The sequence below is a fragment of the Oncorhynchus tshawytscha genome, linkage group LG18 (genome assembly GCF_018296145.1).
Source record: "Oncorhynchus tshawytscha isolate Ot180627B linkage group LG18, Otsh_v2.0, whole genome shotgun sequence".
NCBI lineage: Eukaryota > Metazoa > Chordata > Actinopteri > Salmoniformes > Salmonidae > Oncorhynchus > Oncorhynchus tshawytscha.
This window is the reverse complement of record NC_056446.1, coordinates 32,687,468-32,702,528: the sequence shown is the minus strand read 5'-3', so window position 1 is coordinate 32,702,528 and position 15,061 is coordinate 32,687,468. Positions and strand designations below refer to the sequence as shown.

Sequence of the window (15,061 nt, the reverse complement as noted above, 5' to 3'; positions counted from 1 at the left end):
AAATCCCCCAAATCATGGTCTTTTTTGTCCTGGTTTCGTGAGGAATCACTTTATTGTGTTTCTGTTGAGTAGTAATAGAAGTGTTGTATCATAGCGCACAGTGGAGAGCTACATTGAGAAGCGAATGGGTAGCACCTACGGACCTCCCGGAGGACGCAGAATGACCATCTTTGTGGATGACATCAACATGCCCATTGTCAATGAGTGGGGCGACCAGGTACTGTAGTCATAGCATTTCAATTCAACCCATCCATATAGCAGTGGTGTAAAGTACTTAATTAAAAATACTTTGAAGTACTACTTAACCTCTTGAGCTTATGGCTGAATACTGCCCCCTTTGGAGGAAGTGCGTGCCCATAGTAAACTGAAAATATTTTTTTCCAAAATTGCTAATATATGCATATAATAATAATTATTGAATAGAAAACACTCTAAAGTTTCTAAAACCGTTTAAATTATGTCTGTATGTAAAGCAGAACTCTCAGGGCAGCCTTTCTCCCAAACTCTCTCTTGTCAAGAGAAAAGTTGGGTCAACTTTGACGTCATCGCCCCCACCCTTCCCAGGCAGCTACCGATCTGGGAACAGTATGTATTTGTTCAGCGCGATGTCTGCTTTCAATTGGCACGTTCATTGTTTGAATTTCGCGCTCCCTCATCCTTTGGCGGGCGAAAATGCCCGGTTCACTCTCACATACATGCACTCTATTGCGCGCGGCCGATTTGGAGAACGTTCTTTTCCAATAGACACCAGTTGAAGCCGGTTCGTTTGTTTGCGATTATCATTGTTTTACATGATAAAAACATCATTTTGCTCGATTCTGCACTTAGTTTGACCAGTTTAGTCGACATATAATATGTAATTTTGAAGTTTGATGCGCAAGAGTGCGGGACCAGAAGGAGCAGAAGTTATTTTGGGTGCATTTCAGCTGAAGCTGTTAGCATATGCTAATACAAAGACGCACAACTTGAAACCAAACGATGTATTGGGTAAGTATGACTCCTTCTACGTCTTCTGATCGAAGAACATCAAAGGTAAGGGAATATTTATGTGGTTATTTTGGGTTTCTGTGGACTCCAAACGTAGAGGAGACACTGCTAATATCTGAGCGCCGACTCATAGCATAGACTAGTGAACGAATTCTGTAACGTTAAAAATAAATGTAACACAGCGGTTGTATTAAGAAGAAGTGTATCTTTGTAACTATATGTAGAACATGTATATTTAGTCATGTTTATTGCTTGTTATCTGACGTTATCTGTCGGAGCTATCATAATTTCTCCGGACATTTTGAGTAGCATTTTTTGAAATGTCGTCATTGTAAACAGAGATTTATGGATATTAATGGCATATTATTGAAAAAAAAAAATGTACTGTGTAACATGTAATATTACTGTCATCTGATGAAGATTTTCAAAAGGTTAGTGAGTTATTTATTTTTTAATCCTACTTTTAAATTTTATATTTTCTGGGACAAAATGGCCGCCGCTTGCCTTTTGTTTCGGTGGTGGTCTAATATAAATGTGTGCTATGTTTTCGCCGTAAAACATTTTAGAAATCTGACTTGCTGGGTAGATGAACAAGGTGTTTATCTTTCATTTGAGCTATTGGACTTGTGTAGGTGTGGAGGTTAAATATGTCTAAGAATATTTTTTCGCATTTTGCGTTATGCTAATGAGCTTGAGCCGTAGTCACGATCCCGGATCCGGGATGGGTAGCATCAAGATTAACTAGTTTTTTGGGGTAAATGTACTTTACTATTTATATTTTTGACAACTTTTACTTTTACTCCACTACATTCCTAAAGAAAATATTGTACTTTTTACTCCATAAATTTTTCAACCAAAAGTACTCGTTACATTTTGAATGCTTAGCAGGACAGGAAAATGGTTAAATTCACACACTTATCAAGAGAACACTTGTTCATCCCTACTGCCTCTGGTCTGGCGGATTCACTAAACACAAATGCATCTTTTGTAAATAATGTCGGAGTGTTGGAGTGAACCCCTGGCAATCCATACATTTTAAAAACAAGGAAATGGTCTTGTCTGCTTTGCTTAATATAAGGAATTTAATATGATTTATACTTTTACTATTGATACATAAGTATATTTTTTCAATTACATTTACTTTTGATACTTAAGTATATTTAAAACCAAATACTTTTAGACTTTTACTCAGTAGTATTTTACTGGCTGACTTTCACTTTTACTTGAGTAACTTTCTGTTAAGGTATCTATACTTTTATTCAAGTATGACAATTGGGTACTTTTTCCGTCACTGCCATATAGCCATCACTGAAGCAGGGCTCTAGACTAACTTTTTCCCCTGGTGGTACTGATGCCACTAACTTTTCAGTTAAAGGGACTGGCCCATGATTTGGTTACACACAAAATAAATTGCGGTGTCACACAATAGAAAAAATGTGTAATCAATTCAAAGTGACAACAGGCATTTACAATGGTTTGCAGAATAACTGATTCCCTTGTTTGTGTTTGTTTATTTTGCACACAGATCACCAACGAGATAGTCCGTCAGATGATGGAGATGACTGGCATGTACAGTCTGGACAAACCAGGAGACTTCACCACCATTGTGGACATGCAGATGCTGGCTGCTATGATTCACCCTGGGGGAGGCAGGAATGACATCCCCCAGAGACTGAAGAGACAGTTTACCGTGTTCAACTGTACCCTGCCATCCAACACCTCCATTGACAAGATCTTTGGTAAGCTACTCACCTCTGAATTAATAACTGACTGGCTGTGATGCAGCAATCAAATTATGCAATATCACACTGTTAGGTTCTAAATCAACCTTATAAAATTTCACAGGCGCATAATAAAGCTCAAACCAAGTTTATTGCCCCATTGGGTCATACAGCTGCATAAGGCAAATACATATTTCCACCAGTGGTAATATATATACCCCAATTTGGGTGGAGTCTCCTCCTCTCTAAACATTACATCTTTATTACTAGGCAGGAAGTTAAGTGATACGGGCCACAAACTGTTCCTTCTCCCGTAAGGTCACTTGACCTCGACCCCCTTCCTCACCAATCCACATCTCTCAATCCTTATCAGTGCATGCCACATGTAATTATCTTTCTTTCACTCAGTACATTCCAAGCTTAATTACATCCACAATATCCATTCCTCCTACAGATAACCATTAACTTCTGGTGTAGACCCTAGACTATGGCACCCCTCATGTCTCAAGTATAACTGATGACTAACAATATTTAAAGTTTAGAAATCCGAACCCATCAACACACACACACACACACACACACACACACACACACACACAAAAGAGTACTTTATGTGTCTCTATTCCCACAGGTATCATGGGCTGTGGATACTTCCACGAATGCAGGGAGTTCAAGTCTGAGATTTCTGAGACAGTGAAATGTCTGGTCTCCGCTGGTAGGATCCTGTGGCAGTGGACCAAGGTAAGCACTGTCCCAATATCAGAATTAATGCTTTACTGAATATATTTAACCTGGTCCCAGATCTATTTGTGATGTTTGGCATACTAACGACCATAGTAATTGACCCTTCGCTAAGCCCCCCTCCTTGGTTACCGTTGCAACCTCGGACAAGATTTTCCTGTGAAGCCCAATTCCCCACTCAAACCACTGGAGAAAACCCCTCAAAATGATCTCAGAATGTGTTTTTAATAGACAATGAATTTAAACACAGACTACCACTTGCTCAGGTATGTGGTGGTGGAATGTCATTACAATTACTTCACGGGAACCTGTTAATGTTTGTAGTGTGGCTAGCCACAAGATGGCTCTGACTATGCACTATCAGAATGCAGTCAAAACAAATTAAATGTATTTATATAGCCCTTCTTACATCAGCTGATATCTCAAAGTGCTGTACAGAAACCCAGCCTAAAACCCCAAACAGAAAGCAATGCAGGTGTAGAAGAACGGTGGCTAGGAAAAACTCCCAATAAAGGCCAAAACCTAGGAAGAAACCTAAAGAGGAACCAGGCTATGAGGGGTGGCCAGTCCTCTTCTGGCTGTGCCGGGTGGAGATTATAACAGAACGTGGCCAAAATGTTCAAATGTTCATAAATGACCAGCATGGTCAAATAATAGTAATCACAGTGGTTGTCGAGGGTGCAACAGGTCAGCACGGCCAGGTGGACTGGGGACAGCAAGGAGTCATCATGCCAGGTAGTCCTGAGGCATGGTCCTTAGGGCTCAGGTCCTCTGAGAGAAAGAAAGAAATAATTAGAGAGAGCATACTTAAATTCACACAGGACACCGGATATGACAGGAGAAATACTCCAGATATAACAGACTAAACCTAGCCCCCGACACATAGGGCCAAACAGGCAGGATATAACCCCATCCACTTTGCCAAAGCACAGCCCCCACACCACTAGAGGGATATCTTCAACCACCAACTGACCATCCTGAGACAAGGCCGAGTTTAGCTCACAAAGATCTCCGCCACGGCACAACCCAAGGGGGGGCGCCAACCCAGACAGGAAGACCACGTCAGTGACTCAACCCACTCAAGTGGCGCACCTCTCCTAGGGACGGCATGGAAGAGCACCAGTAGGCCAGTGACTCAGCCCCTGTAATAGGGTTAGAGGCAGAGAATCCCAGTGGAGAGAGGGGAACCGCCCAGGCAGAGACAACAACGGTAGTTCATTGCTCCAGTGCCTTTCCGTTCACCTTCACACTCCTGGGCCAGACTACACTCAATCATATGACCCACTGAAGAGATGAGTCTTCAGTAAAGACTTAAAGGTTGAGACCGAGTCTGCGTCTCTCGCATGGGTAGGCAGACCATTCCATAAAAATTGAGCTCTATAGGAGAAAGCCCTGCCTCCAGCTGTTTTCTTTGAAATTCTAGGGACAATTAGGAGGCCTGCATCTTGTGACCGTAGCGTACGTGTAAGTATGTACGGCAGGACCAAATCAGAAAGATGGGTAGGAGCAAGCCCATGTAATGCTTTGTAGGTTAGCAGTAAAATCTTGAAATCAGCCCTTGCCTTAACAAGAAGCCATTGTAGGGAGGCTAGCACTGGAGTAATATGATCACATTTTTTTGTTCTAGTCAGGATTCTAGCAGCTGTATTTAGCACTAACTGAAGTTTATTTAGTGTTTTATCCGGGTAGCCAGAAAGTAGAGCATTGCAGTAGTCTAACCTAGAAGTGACAAAAGCATGGATTAATTTTTCTGCATCGTTTTTGGACAGAAAATGTCAGATTTTTGCAATGTTATGTAGATGGAAAAAAGCTGTCCTTGAAACAGTCTTGATATGTTTGTCAAAAGAGAGATCAGGGTCCAGAGTAACGCCGAGGTCCTTCACAGTTTTATTTGAGACGACTGTACAACCATCAAGATTAATTGTCAGATTCAACAGAAGATCTCTTTGTTTCTTGGGACCTAGAACAAGCATCTCTGTTTTGGCCGAGTTTAAAAGTATAAAGTTTGCAGCCATCCACTTCCTTATGTCTGAAACACAGGCTTCCAGTGAGGGCAATTTTGGGGCTTTACCATGTTTCATCAAAATGTACAGCTGTGTGTCATCCGCATAGCAGTGAAAGTTAACATTATGTTTACGAATGACATCCCCAAGAGGTAAAATATATAGTGAAAACAATAGTGGTCCTAAAACGGAACCTTGAGGAACACCGACATTTACAGTTGATTTGTCAGAGGACAAACCATCCACAGAGACAAACTGATATATTTCCGACAGATAAGATCTAAACCATACCAGAACTTGTCCGTGTAGACCAATTTGGTTTTCCAATCTCTCCAAAAGAATGTGGTGATCGATGGTATCAAAAGCAGCAGTAAGGTCTAGGAGCAACAGGACAGATGCAGAGCCTCGGTCTGACGCCATTAAAAGGTCATTTACCACCTTCACAAGTGCAGTCTCAGTGCTATGATGGGGTCTATAAATCCAGACTGAAGCATTTCGTATACATTGTTTGTCTTCAGGAAGGCAGTGAGTTGCTGCGCAACAGCTTTTTCAAAACATTTTGAGAGGAATGGGAGATTCAATATAGGCTGATTGTTTTTTATATTTTCTGGATCAAGGTTTGGCTTTTTCAAGAGAGGTTTTATTACTGCCACTTTTAGTGAGTTTGGTACACATCCGGTGGATAGAGAGCCGTTTATTATGTTCAACATAGGAGGGCCAACCACAGGAAGCAGCTCTTTCAGTAGTTTAGTTGGAATAGGGTCTTGTCACACAGCCAGGAGTGGTGGGTGCGGAGTCAAGCGCAGAGAGCAGAGGAAAATGGGGGAAACCGAACTTTATTGCGGTGTCCACAATTAACGCCAAAAACAACAGGCGAAGACAAAAGTGTCCAACCCAAAACTGGGCACAAACAGACAGGGAACACAACACGCAACCAACCTAGACTAACAGAAAACAAGCCTGCACAAAAGCAGGCGGGCCTAACAGGCTTAAATAGTCCTGAACCAAAACTCAAATAAGAAACTGGTGCAACCAATAAGACATAACAAACAGAAAAGGAAAAGGGGATCGGGTGCAGCTCGTAGACTGGCGACGACGACTGCCGAGCGCCGCCCGAACAGGCAGGGGATCCACCTTCGGTGGAAGTCGTGACAGATCCAGTAAGCAGCTTGAAGGTTAAGAGGCCATTATTATTTTTCATGAATGTGTCTAGAGATATAGTACTAAAAAACTTGAGTGTCTCCATTGATCCTAGGTCCTGGCAGAGTTGTGCAGACTCAGGACAACTGAGCTTTGGAGGAATACCCAGATTTAAAGAGTTGTCCGTAATTTGCTTTCTAATGATCATGATCTTTTCCTCAAAGAAGTTCATGAAGTGAAAGCCATCCTCTCTTGGGGAATGCTGCTTTTTAGTTAGCTTTGCGACAGTATCAAAAATACATTTTGGATTGTTCTTATTTTCCTCAATTAAGTTGGAAAAATAGGATGATCGAGCAGCAGTGTGGGCTCTTTGATACTGTACGGTACTGTCTTTCCAAGCTAGTCAGAAGACTTCCAGTTTGCTGTGGCGCCATTTCCATTCCAATTCTCTGAAAGCTTGCTTCAGAGCTCGGATATTTTCTGTATACCAGGGAGCTAGTTTCTTATGACAAATGTTTTTTGTTTTTAGTCAAAGCTACTAACCACTTTTGGAGCCAATTAGTGCTCTCAAATGTATCCTGATGTTGACAGCAGATGAGTTATATTAATAATATAGTTAACTAATATTATTAGTTTATTATTAATAGCTAGCTAGCATACATACTCTAGCCCTTGTGCACTGTTCAATTATTTAGCCATTTCAACAATCGTTTTTTTTGGATCACCTCTCTGTTGTCGTCACTGCCCTTATTGGCTTCCATGCATTTGAATCTAGAGATTGTCCAAGGCTGGTTGGTCTCGAGCATGGTAAGCGACAGTTGCTATCCAATGGAGTGCTGCAATTGGTTGGCCAAAATTCTGTGGCGGGGCTTAGCGAAGGGTCAATTTTCTATACAGCACCAACAGATCTGGGACCAGACTAGTATTTGATCAGTCAGTGCATGAACACATCTCTGAAGTTCCTAAATGTTTATGTATCCCTGTACTATAACCTTTCAGGTGAAAATGCTGCCCACACCCTCAAAGTTCCACTACATCTTCAACTTGAGAGACTTGTCAAGGATCTGGCAGGGCATGCTCATCATCAAGGCAGATGAATGCGATGATATCCCCACCTTGCTGGCGCTGTTCAAGTGTGAATGCACCAGGGTGATCGCAGACAGGTACAGTACGGGAATGAACAGGGTCCCTGTTATGAGCAGAACACTTTGCATTCACAGTGATAGTCACAATCCTTAATACATTTTTCAACCCAGTGGCAGCCCTGCCACTTGGTTTCCTCTAACGCTGAGGGATGGGTCTGGAGAAATTACGTAAACATTGATGTAGTACAATTTCTTTAGCTGCCGGAGCACCAAAAACATTTACGGCATAATTTCTCAATCAGTGTTTGTACAAATTGATGTAGCCTTGTTACGCACGCCTCAATGAAGAGGGAACGAAACACCCTGCTACAACTCAACTCTCCGTGAAGTGAAAGAGGTATGGTCAACTGTAGGTGCAAGTAAGGATGACAAAAGGCAGAATTTTTACTGTTTACTAGGAATTTATTCCTTCACACAGTAATATGGGGAAATGGGGCTGGACGGGACCAAAGCAAAGAAAGTAAATATCAAAGTCCCCTCTCCTATCTTAACTGCCTAACCACTACTTACCTAATAAGGCACCACCTGGTGCCCTAACCAAAATACAGGGAGTGATCCGCCCAGGTCTTACCTAGTGTGCCTAGACAGTGAATATACTCCGGGTATATTTATGCCCGCGGGCCTCTTGCCTAAGCACTCCCTAGGTGCCTTCCCCTTCCCCCCCTGGGAACAAATGAAACAGGATAAGAAACCATTTCAATAATCAAAACAGTGCGTCCTATTGACACATACCAGACAACCAATCAGCTCCCTCAGCAACAACTAACATAGTATATACCAAATTGCTTTCTGAGAAACAACCAACACAGCTCTCAGCAATTGAATTCTCTATATCACAATCAATCTCTCCAGCAATGATCTCTCCAGCAATGATCTCTCCAGCAATGATCTCTCCAGCAATGATCTCTCCAGCAATGATCTCTCCAGCAATGATCTCTCCAGCAATGATCTCTCCAGCAATGATCTCTCCAGCAATGATCTTTCTGCAATGATCTCCCAGCAATCTCTTTCTGCAATGACCTCCCAGCAATGATCTCCTTTTTTGAACAACAGAACACTGGCTTTTATAACTGGAGAAGGAGTCTAATGGGATAGAGCTGTAACTTGACGAGGGGGCGAGGTCAGCTCCAATTAGCCGTGGAGCCGACCAATCAGCTGCTGTGGGATTTCAGGAAGCCATCTCCTGAAATACACTCAAATACTCAACCTACCACACAGAAACTGGGGAACGTAACAAGCCTATTGAATATCATTAAAGCATATGCATTATATTCACCCTCCAAATGCAACGTCTGCCTATACCACCACATAATGTCTAAAGAAATTGTTCTATTTTTAACCCATTGATGTCCATAAAGGAAAAAAATACTCTGTTATACTTGTTCTCTGAGCTTACTGATGGACAAATCTGCAAAAGCGTCAGTCGACAGTGTGAGTTTTTGATATTGTACTATATTTAATCATTGGACACATGGGGTTACTGTTATTTCATGAATCAAGTCATGTGAATACATGTTCAAATTATCAGATCTTAATCATGTTTTGTATATATATTGCCTGGACCATTATATACAGTACTGCGAAAAAGTATTTGCCCTCTTTCTGATTTTCTGTATTTGTGCATATTTTTTTACACATATTATACCAACACAAGTATAAACACAACATGCAACAATTTCTAAGATTTTATTGAGTTACAGTTCATATGAGGAAATCAGTCAATTAAAATAAATGGTATCTATAAACTTAATCTATGGATTTCACATGACTGGGAATACAGATGTGCATCTGTTGGTCACAGCAACAAAAAAATGGGCCTCACAATGTGCTTCAGGATCTTGTCATGGTATTTCAGTGCATTCAAATTGCCATTGATAAAATGCAATTGTGTTCGTTGTCCATAGCTTATGCCTGCCCATACCATAACCCCACCGCCACCATGTTCACAACGTTGACATCAGCAAACCGCTCGCCCACACAGCGCCATACATGTGGTCTACGGTCGTGAGGACAGTTGTATGCCAAATTCTCTAATACGATGTTGGAGGCGGCTTATGGTAGAGAAATTTCCAAATGCCTGAAGGTACCATGTTCATCTGTACAAACAATAGTACGCAAGTACAAACACCATGGGACCGCACAGCCATCATACCGCTCAGGAAGGAGACGCATTCTGTCTCCTAGAGATGAATGTACTTTGGTGCGAAAAGTGCAAATCAATTCCAGAACAACAGAAAGCACACTGTGAAGATGCTGGAGGAAACAGGTACAAAAGTATCTATATCCACAGTAAAAATGAGTCCTGTGTCGACATTACCTGAAAGGCCACTCAGCAAGGAAGAAGCCACTGCTCCAAAACCGCCATTAAAAAAAAGATAGACTACGTTTGCAACTGCACATGGGGACAAAGATCGTACTTTTTGGAGAAATGTCCTCTGGTCTGATGAAACAATAATAGAACTGTTTGGCTGTAATGACCATCGTTATGTTTGAGGAAAAAGGGGGAAGCTTGCAAGCCGGAGAACACCATCCCAAACGTGAGGCACGGAGGTGGCAGCATCATGTTGTGGGGGTGCTTTGCTGCAGGAGGGACTGGTGCACTTCACAAAATAGAAGGTATCATGAGGCAGGATAATTATGTGGATATATTGAAGCAACATCTCAAGACATCAGTCAGGAAGTTAAAGCTTTGTCGCAAATGGGTCTTCCAAATGGACAATGACCCAAAGCATATTTCCAAAGTTGTGGCAAAATGGTATTGGAGTGGCCATCACAAAGCACAGACCTCAATCAACGAGAACATTTGTGGGCATAACTGAAAAAGCGTGTGCGAGCAAGGAGGCCTATAAAACCTGACTCAGTTACACCAGCTCTGTCAGGAGGAATGGGACAAAATTCACCCAACCTATTGTGGAAAGCTTGTGGAAGGCTACACGAAACGTTTGACCCAAGTTAAACATTTTAAGGCAATGCTACCAAATACTAATTGAGTGTAAATGACCCACTGGGAATGTGCTGAAAGAAATAAAAGCTGAAATAAATCATTCTCTCTATTGTTATTCTGACATTTCACATTCCTAAATTAAAGTGGTGATCCTAAGTGACCTATGATAGGGAATGTTTAAGGACAACAAAGTCAAGGTATTGGAGTGGCCATCACAAAGCCCTTACCTCAATCCTATAGAAAATGTGTGGGCAGAACCTACAAACCTGACAGTTACACCAGCCCTGTCAGGAGGAATGGGCCAAAATTCACCCAACTTATTGTGGGAAGCTTGTAGAAGGCTACCCGAAACGTTTGACCCAAGTTAAACATTTTAAGGCAATGCTACCAAATACTAATTGAGTGTATGTAAACTTCTGACCCACTGGGAATGTGATGAAAGAAATAAAAACTGAAATAAATCATTCTCTCTACTATTATTCTGACATTTCACATTCTTATTTCTAAAGTGGTGATCCTAACTGACCTAAGACAATTTTTACTAGGATTAAATGTCAGGAATTGTGAAAAACTGAGTTTAAATGTATTTGGCTAAGGTGTATGTAAACTTCTGACTTCAACTGTAGGTTTGGACTTTACATTTGTGGTTTTTCTGCCATTCTGATGTAGACTTGCTTGTGTGTTTTGGATCATTGTCTTGCTGCATGACCCAGCTGCGCTTCAGCTCACAGACGGATGGCCTGACATTCTCCTGAAGAATTCATGGTTCCTTCAATGATGGCAAGTCGTCCAGGTCCTGAGGCAGCAAAGCATCCCCTAACCATCACATTACCACCACCATGCTTGACCGTTGGTATGAGGATCTTACTGCGGAATGCAGTTATTGGTTTTCGCCCGACATAACGGGATCCATCTCATCCATGAAGTCAAGCAAGTCAAGATCAGAATGTCTGAAAAGCAACACATTTAAAAAAAATTGTATGGCCTAGTCAAAGTCCAGACCTAAACCCGATTGAAATGTTGCAGTTCATGCTCGAAAAGCTACTAATGTGCTAAGTTAAAGCTGCTCCGGATTGATTAGTGTGGTCCAAAATTCCTCCACAGTGATGTTAGTGACTGATCAACAACTACAGGAAGGGTTTGGTTGCAGCCATTGCAGCTAAATGTGGCACAATCAATTATTGAGTGTTTAAGGGGCCAAATACTTTTCACACAGGGGGATTGGGTGTTGCATAACTTTGTTTATTTAAGTGACATTTCCAGAGAAGCCGGTGTTTGGAGGATATATTGGTATAGTTGTTGAAACCGGGTTACCAACAATATTCAAATAATGATTGACATATTTTCATTAAAAACGCTATTTTGATTAATTTATTCATACTATTTCATCCTTCCACGAGATATAGTCCCAACACAAATCTGGGGTTGCTACCCAAGCCGGCTGGTCGTTCGTTCGGTTGCCAGAGACTTATTTTCCACCATAATTTGCAAATAAATTCATAAAAAATCCTACAATGTGATTTTCTGGATTTTTTTTCTCATTTTGTCTGTCATAGTTGAAGTGTACCTATGATGAAAATTACAGGCCTCTCTCATCTTTTTAAGTGGGAGAACTTGCACAATTGGTGGCTGACCAATTGTGCAAGTTTGGGCCTGCTTTTCTTCAGCAGGGACAGGGAAGATGGTTAAAATTGATGGGAAGATGGATGGAGCCAAATACAGGACCATTCTGGAAGAAAACCTGATGGAGTCTGCAAAAGACCTGAGACTGGGACGGAGATTTGTCTTCCAACAAGACAATGATCCAAAACATAAAGCAAAATCTACAATGGAATGGTTCAAAAATAAACATATCCAGGTGGCCAAGTCAAAGTCCAGACCTGAATCCAATCGAGAATCTGTGGAAAGAACTGAAAACTGCTGTTCACAAATGCTCTCCATCCAACCTCACTGAGCTCGAGCTGTTTTGCAAGGAGGAATGGGAAAAAAATTCAGTCTCTCGATGTGCAAAACTGATAGAGACACATACCCCAAGCGACTTACAGCTGTAATCGCAGCAAAAGGTGGCGCTAAAGTATTAACTTAAGGGGGCTGAATAATTTTGCACGCCCAATTTTTCAGTTTTTGATTTGTTAAAAAAGTTTGAAATATCCAATAAATGTCATTCCACTTCATGATTGTGTCCCACTTGTTGTTGATTCTTCACAAAAAATACAGTTTTATATCTTTATGTTTGAAGCCTGAAATGTGGCAAAAGGACGCAAAGTTCAAGGGGGCCGAATAGTTTCGCAAGGCACTGTATATATATATACATATAACAACAATAACTCCTAGAGCATATTATACAGTATATGCAAATCCAATGCAACAGGGCTGCACGCTGACCTTTTTTTACAAGGAGCACAGTTTAAAAAATACTTGAGGTAATAAAGATAGAATCTTTCATTTTTCAAGGTGATCCTAAATTAAAATTCCAGGTCGCACAGCAAAATGTTTAGGCGCATATGCGAGTGAAATGGTGGCGCTGTAGAGCCCTGTGCAATTCAGTGGAGAACAGGCCTCACTCTCAATTGACTTGCACAGGATCTGCTTATACTCTATAATATACTCTAAGAGTGCGTGGAAGTGGATTTCTTTAGATACTGTTTTTATATATGTGTTTATTGGTGAGCTGTTGAGTTTGGCCGAATGATAAACATTTCTTTACCATTCAGCTAATCATCCAAAAATCTCATAAGAAATTAGGTGGTTTTTTGGTCTAACTGTAACATTATACTATGCTATTATATTTGGTTCTGTTATGTAGAATACTAATTCATCATTATGTGATGAATCGAGATCTAACTTTAGTAAACAAGCACTTTTGTGAAAATTGGCGGACAACAGCACTACACCCCTGGACGTAACCATTCTCAAATTCATAGATGGATGACTGACCGTCTATGAGAATGAAACCAATGGTGGTCATTGTGTCCCTGTGCTGCAGGTTTGTCTGCTTTGAGGACAAGGTGTGGTTTGAGAAGGCCATATCCAGGGTGATCCAGGAACACGTGGAGCCCAGCCTGGTCCCTGACCTCCACCCTGACCCCTACTTTGTGGACTTCCTGAGAGAGGCTCTCGAGCCCACGGGAGATGAGGCAGATGACGTCTGTTTGGACGCCCCCAAAGTTTACGAACTGGTGAAGAGCCAAGGCACATTGTAGTCTTATGTTTTTCAAACTAGACATAAGGGCTGGTTTCCTGGACACATATTATGCAAAATCCTGGACTGAAAATATACAGTATTTCCTGCATACTTTTCAGTCCAGTACTAGGCATAATCTGTGTTTTTGGAAGCAATCCCTGAAGGTTTAGATTTCATCCATTTGCAAAATGTGTATCTAACCAAAGTAATATTTCATCATTAGGTGCCCAGTTTTGAGTTCCTCCGAGAGAAGCTGATTATCAATCAGAGCCAGTACAATGAGAATGTTAGAGGGGCCAGTCTGGACCTTGTGTTCTTTACAGATGCCATGACTCATCTCATCAAGGTTAAACTAACATCCTGGCTGCCATGTTATTCAAAATCACTCAATATTACACTGTCATCTGTTTTTCGAACATTTGTTTAATTAAAATAAGGTTTTGTAACAACATCTTTAGATAAGGTGAGAATCTTTATCTATCCTGTGGTTCCCCCACAGATCTCACGTATCATCCGGACAGACTGTGGCAACGCTTTGCTAGTGGGAGTGGGAGGATCAGGAAAACAGAGTCTCACCCGACTGGCTTCCTTTGTAGCCGGATACAGTATATTCCAGATCACCCTGACCAGGTAAGTACGAGGGGTTATGTGGTTGATTGTCAATAAATGTTAGGGAAAGTAGGTCACGATGGATCATAGAGATCCTATTAAATTACTAAAGGGGCAATGTCATAAAACCTCAAAGTTCCAGAATAAGATGATAACTGCCATCATTGTGGTAAAGGAAATCCAAACCAGTCTAATTGGAATGAATGACATTAGAGGCATAGGTGATGCCTTTCCTGTTTTTACTTATGCAGGATTTTTAGTTAAATACATTTTATTTTAATTCCTAATTATATATGAGCAAAGGATTTGGAAAATATGAAAGTAGCATAGTAAGGGCAGCAATTAGTGTTATGCAAATCAAATCAAATTTCATTAGTCACATGCGCTGAGTACAACAGGTGAAATGCTTACTTACGAGCCCCTAACCGACAGTGCAGTTTAAAAAAATATGGATAAGAATAAGAGATAAAAGCAACAAGTAATTAAAGAGGAGCAGTAAAAAAAAATATATATATATACAGGGTGGTGCTGGTACAGAGTCAATGTGCGGGAACACCGGTTAGTTGAGGTAGTAGGTACATGTAGGT

At 41.2% G+C, this 15,061-nt stretch overlaps 1 protein-coding gene across 1 annotated transcript in view; it reads left to right on the top strand.

The window, feature by feature from the left end:
* LOC112217889 (dynein axonemal heavy chain 8-like) overlaps positions 1 to 15,061 on the top strand; it is a 57,294-nt gene that overhangs the window by 26,386 nt on the left and 15,847 nt on the right. Inside the window, exons 55-61 of the mRNA XM_042300956.1 lie at positions 95 to 217; positions 2,513 to 2,726; positions 3,340 to 3,449; positions 7,592 to 7,755; positions 13,668 to 13,860; positions 14,089 to 14,211; positions 14,365 to 14,495. Coding sequence (XP_042156890.1) covers positions 95 to 217; positions 2,513 to 2,726; positions 3,340 to 3,449; positions 7,592 to 7,755; positions 13,668 to 13,860; positions 14,089 to 14,211; positions 14,365 to 14,495 — 1,058 coding nt within the window. The remainder of the gene's footprint in view (positions 1 to 94; positions 218 to 2,512; positions 2,727 to 3,339; positions 3,450 to 7,591; positions 7,756 to 13,667; positions 13,861 to 14,088; positions 14,212 to 14,364; positions 14,496 to 15,061) is intronic.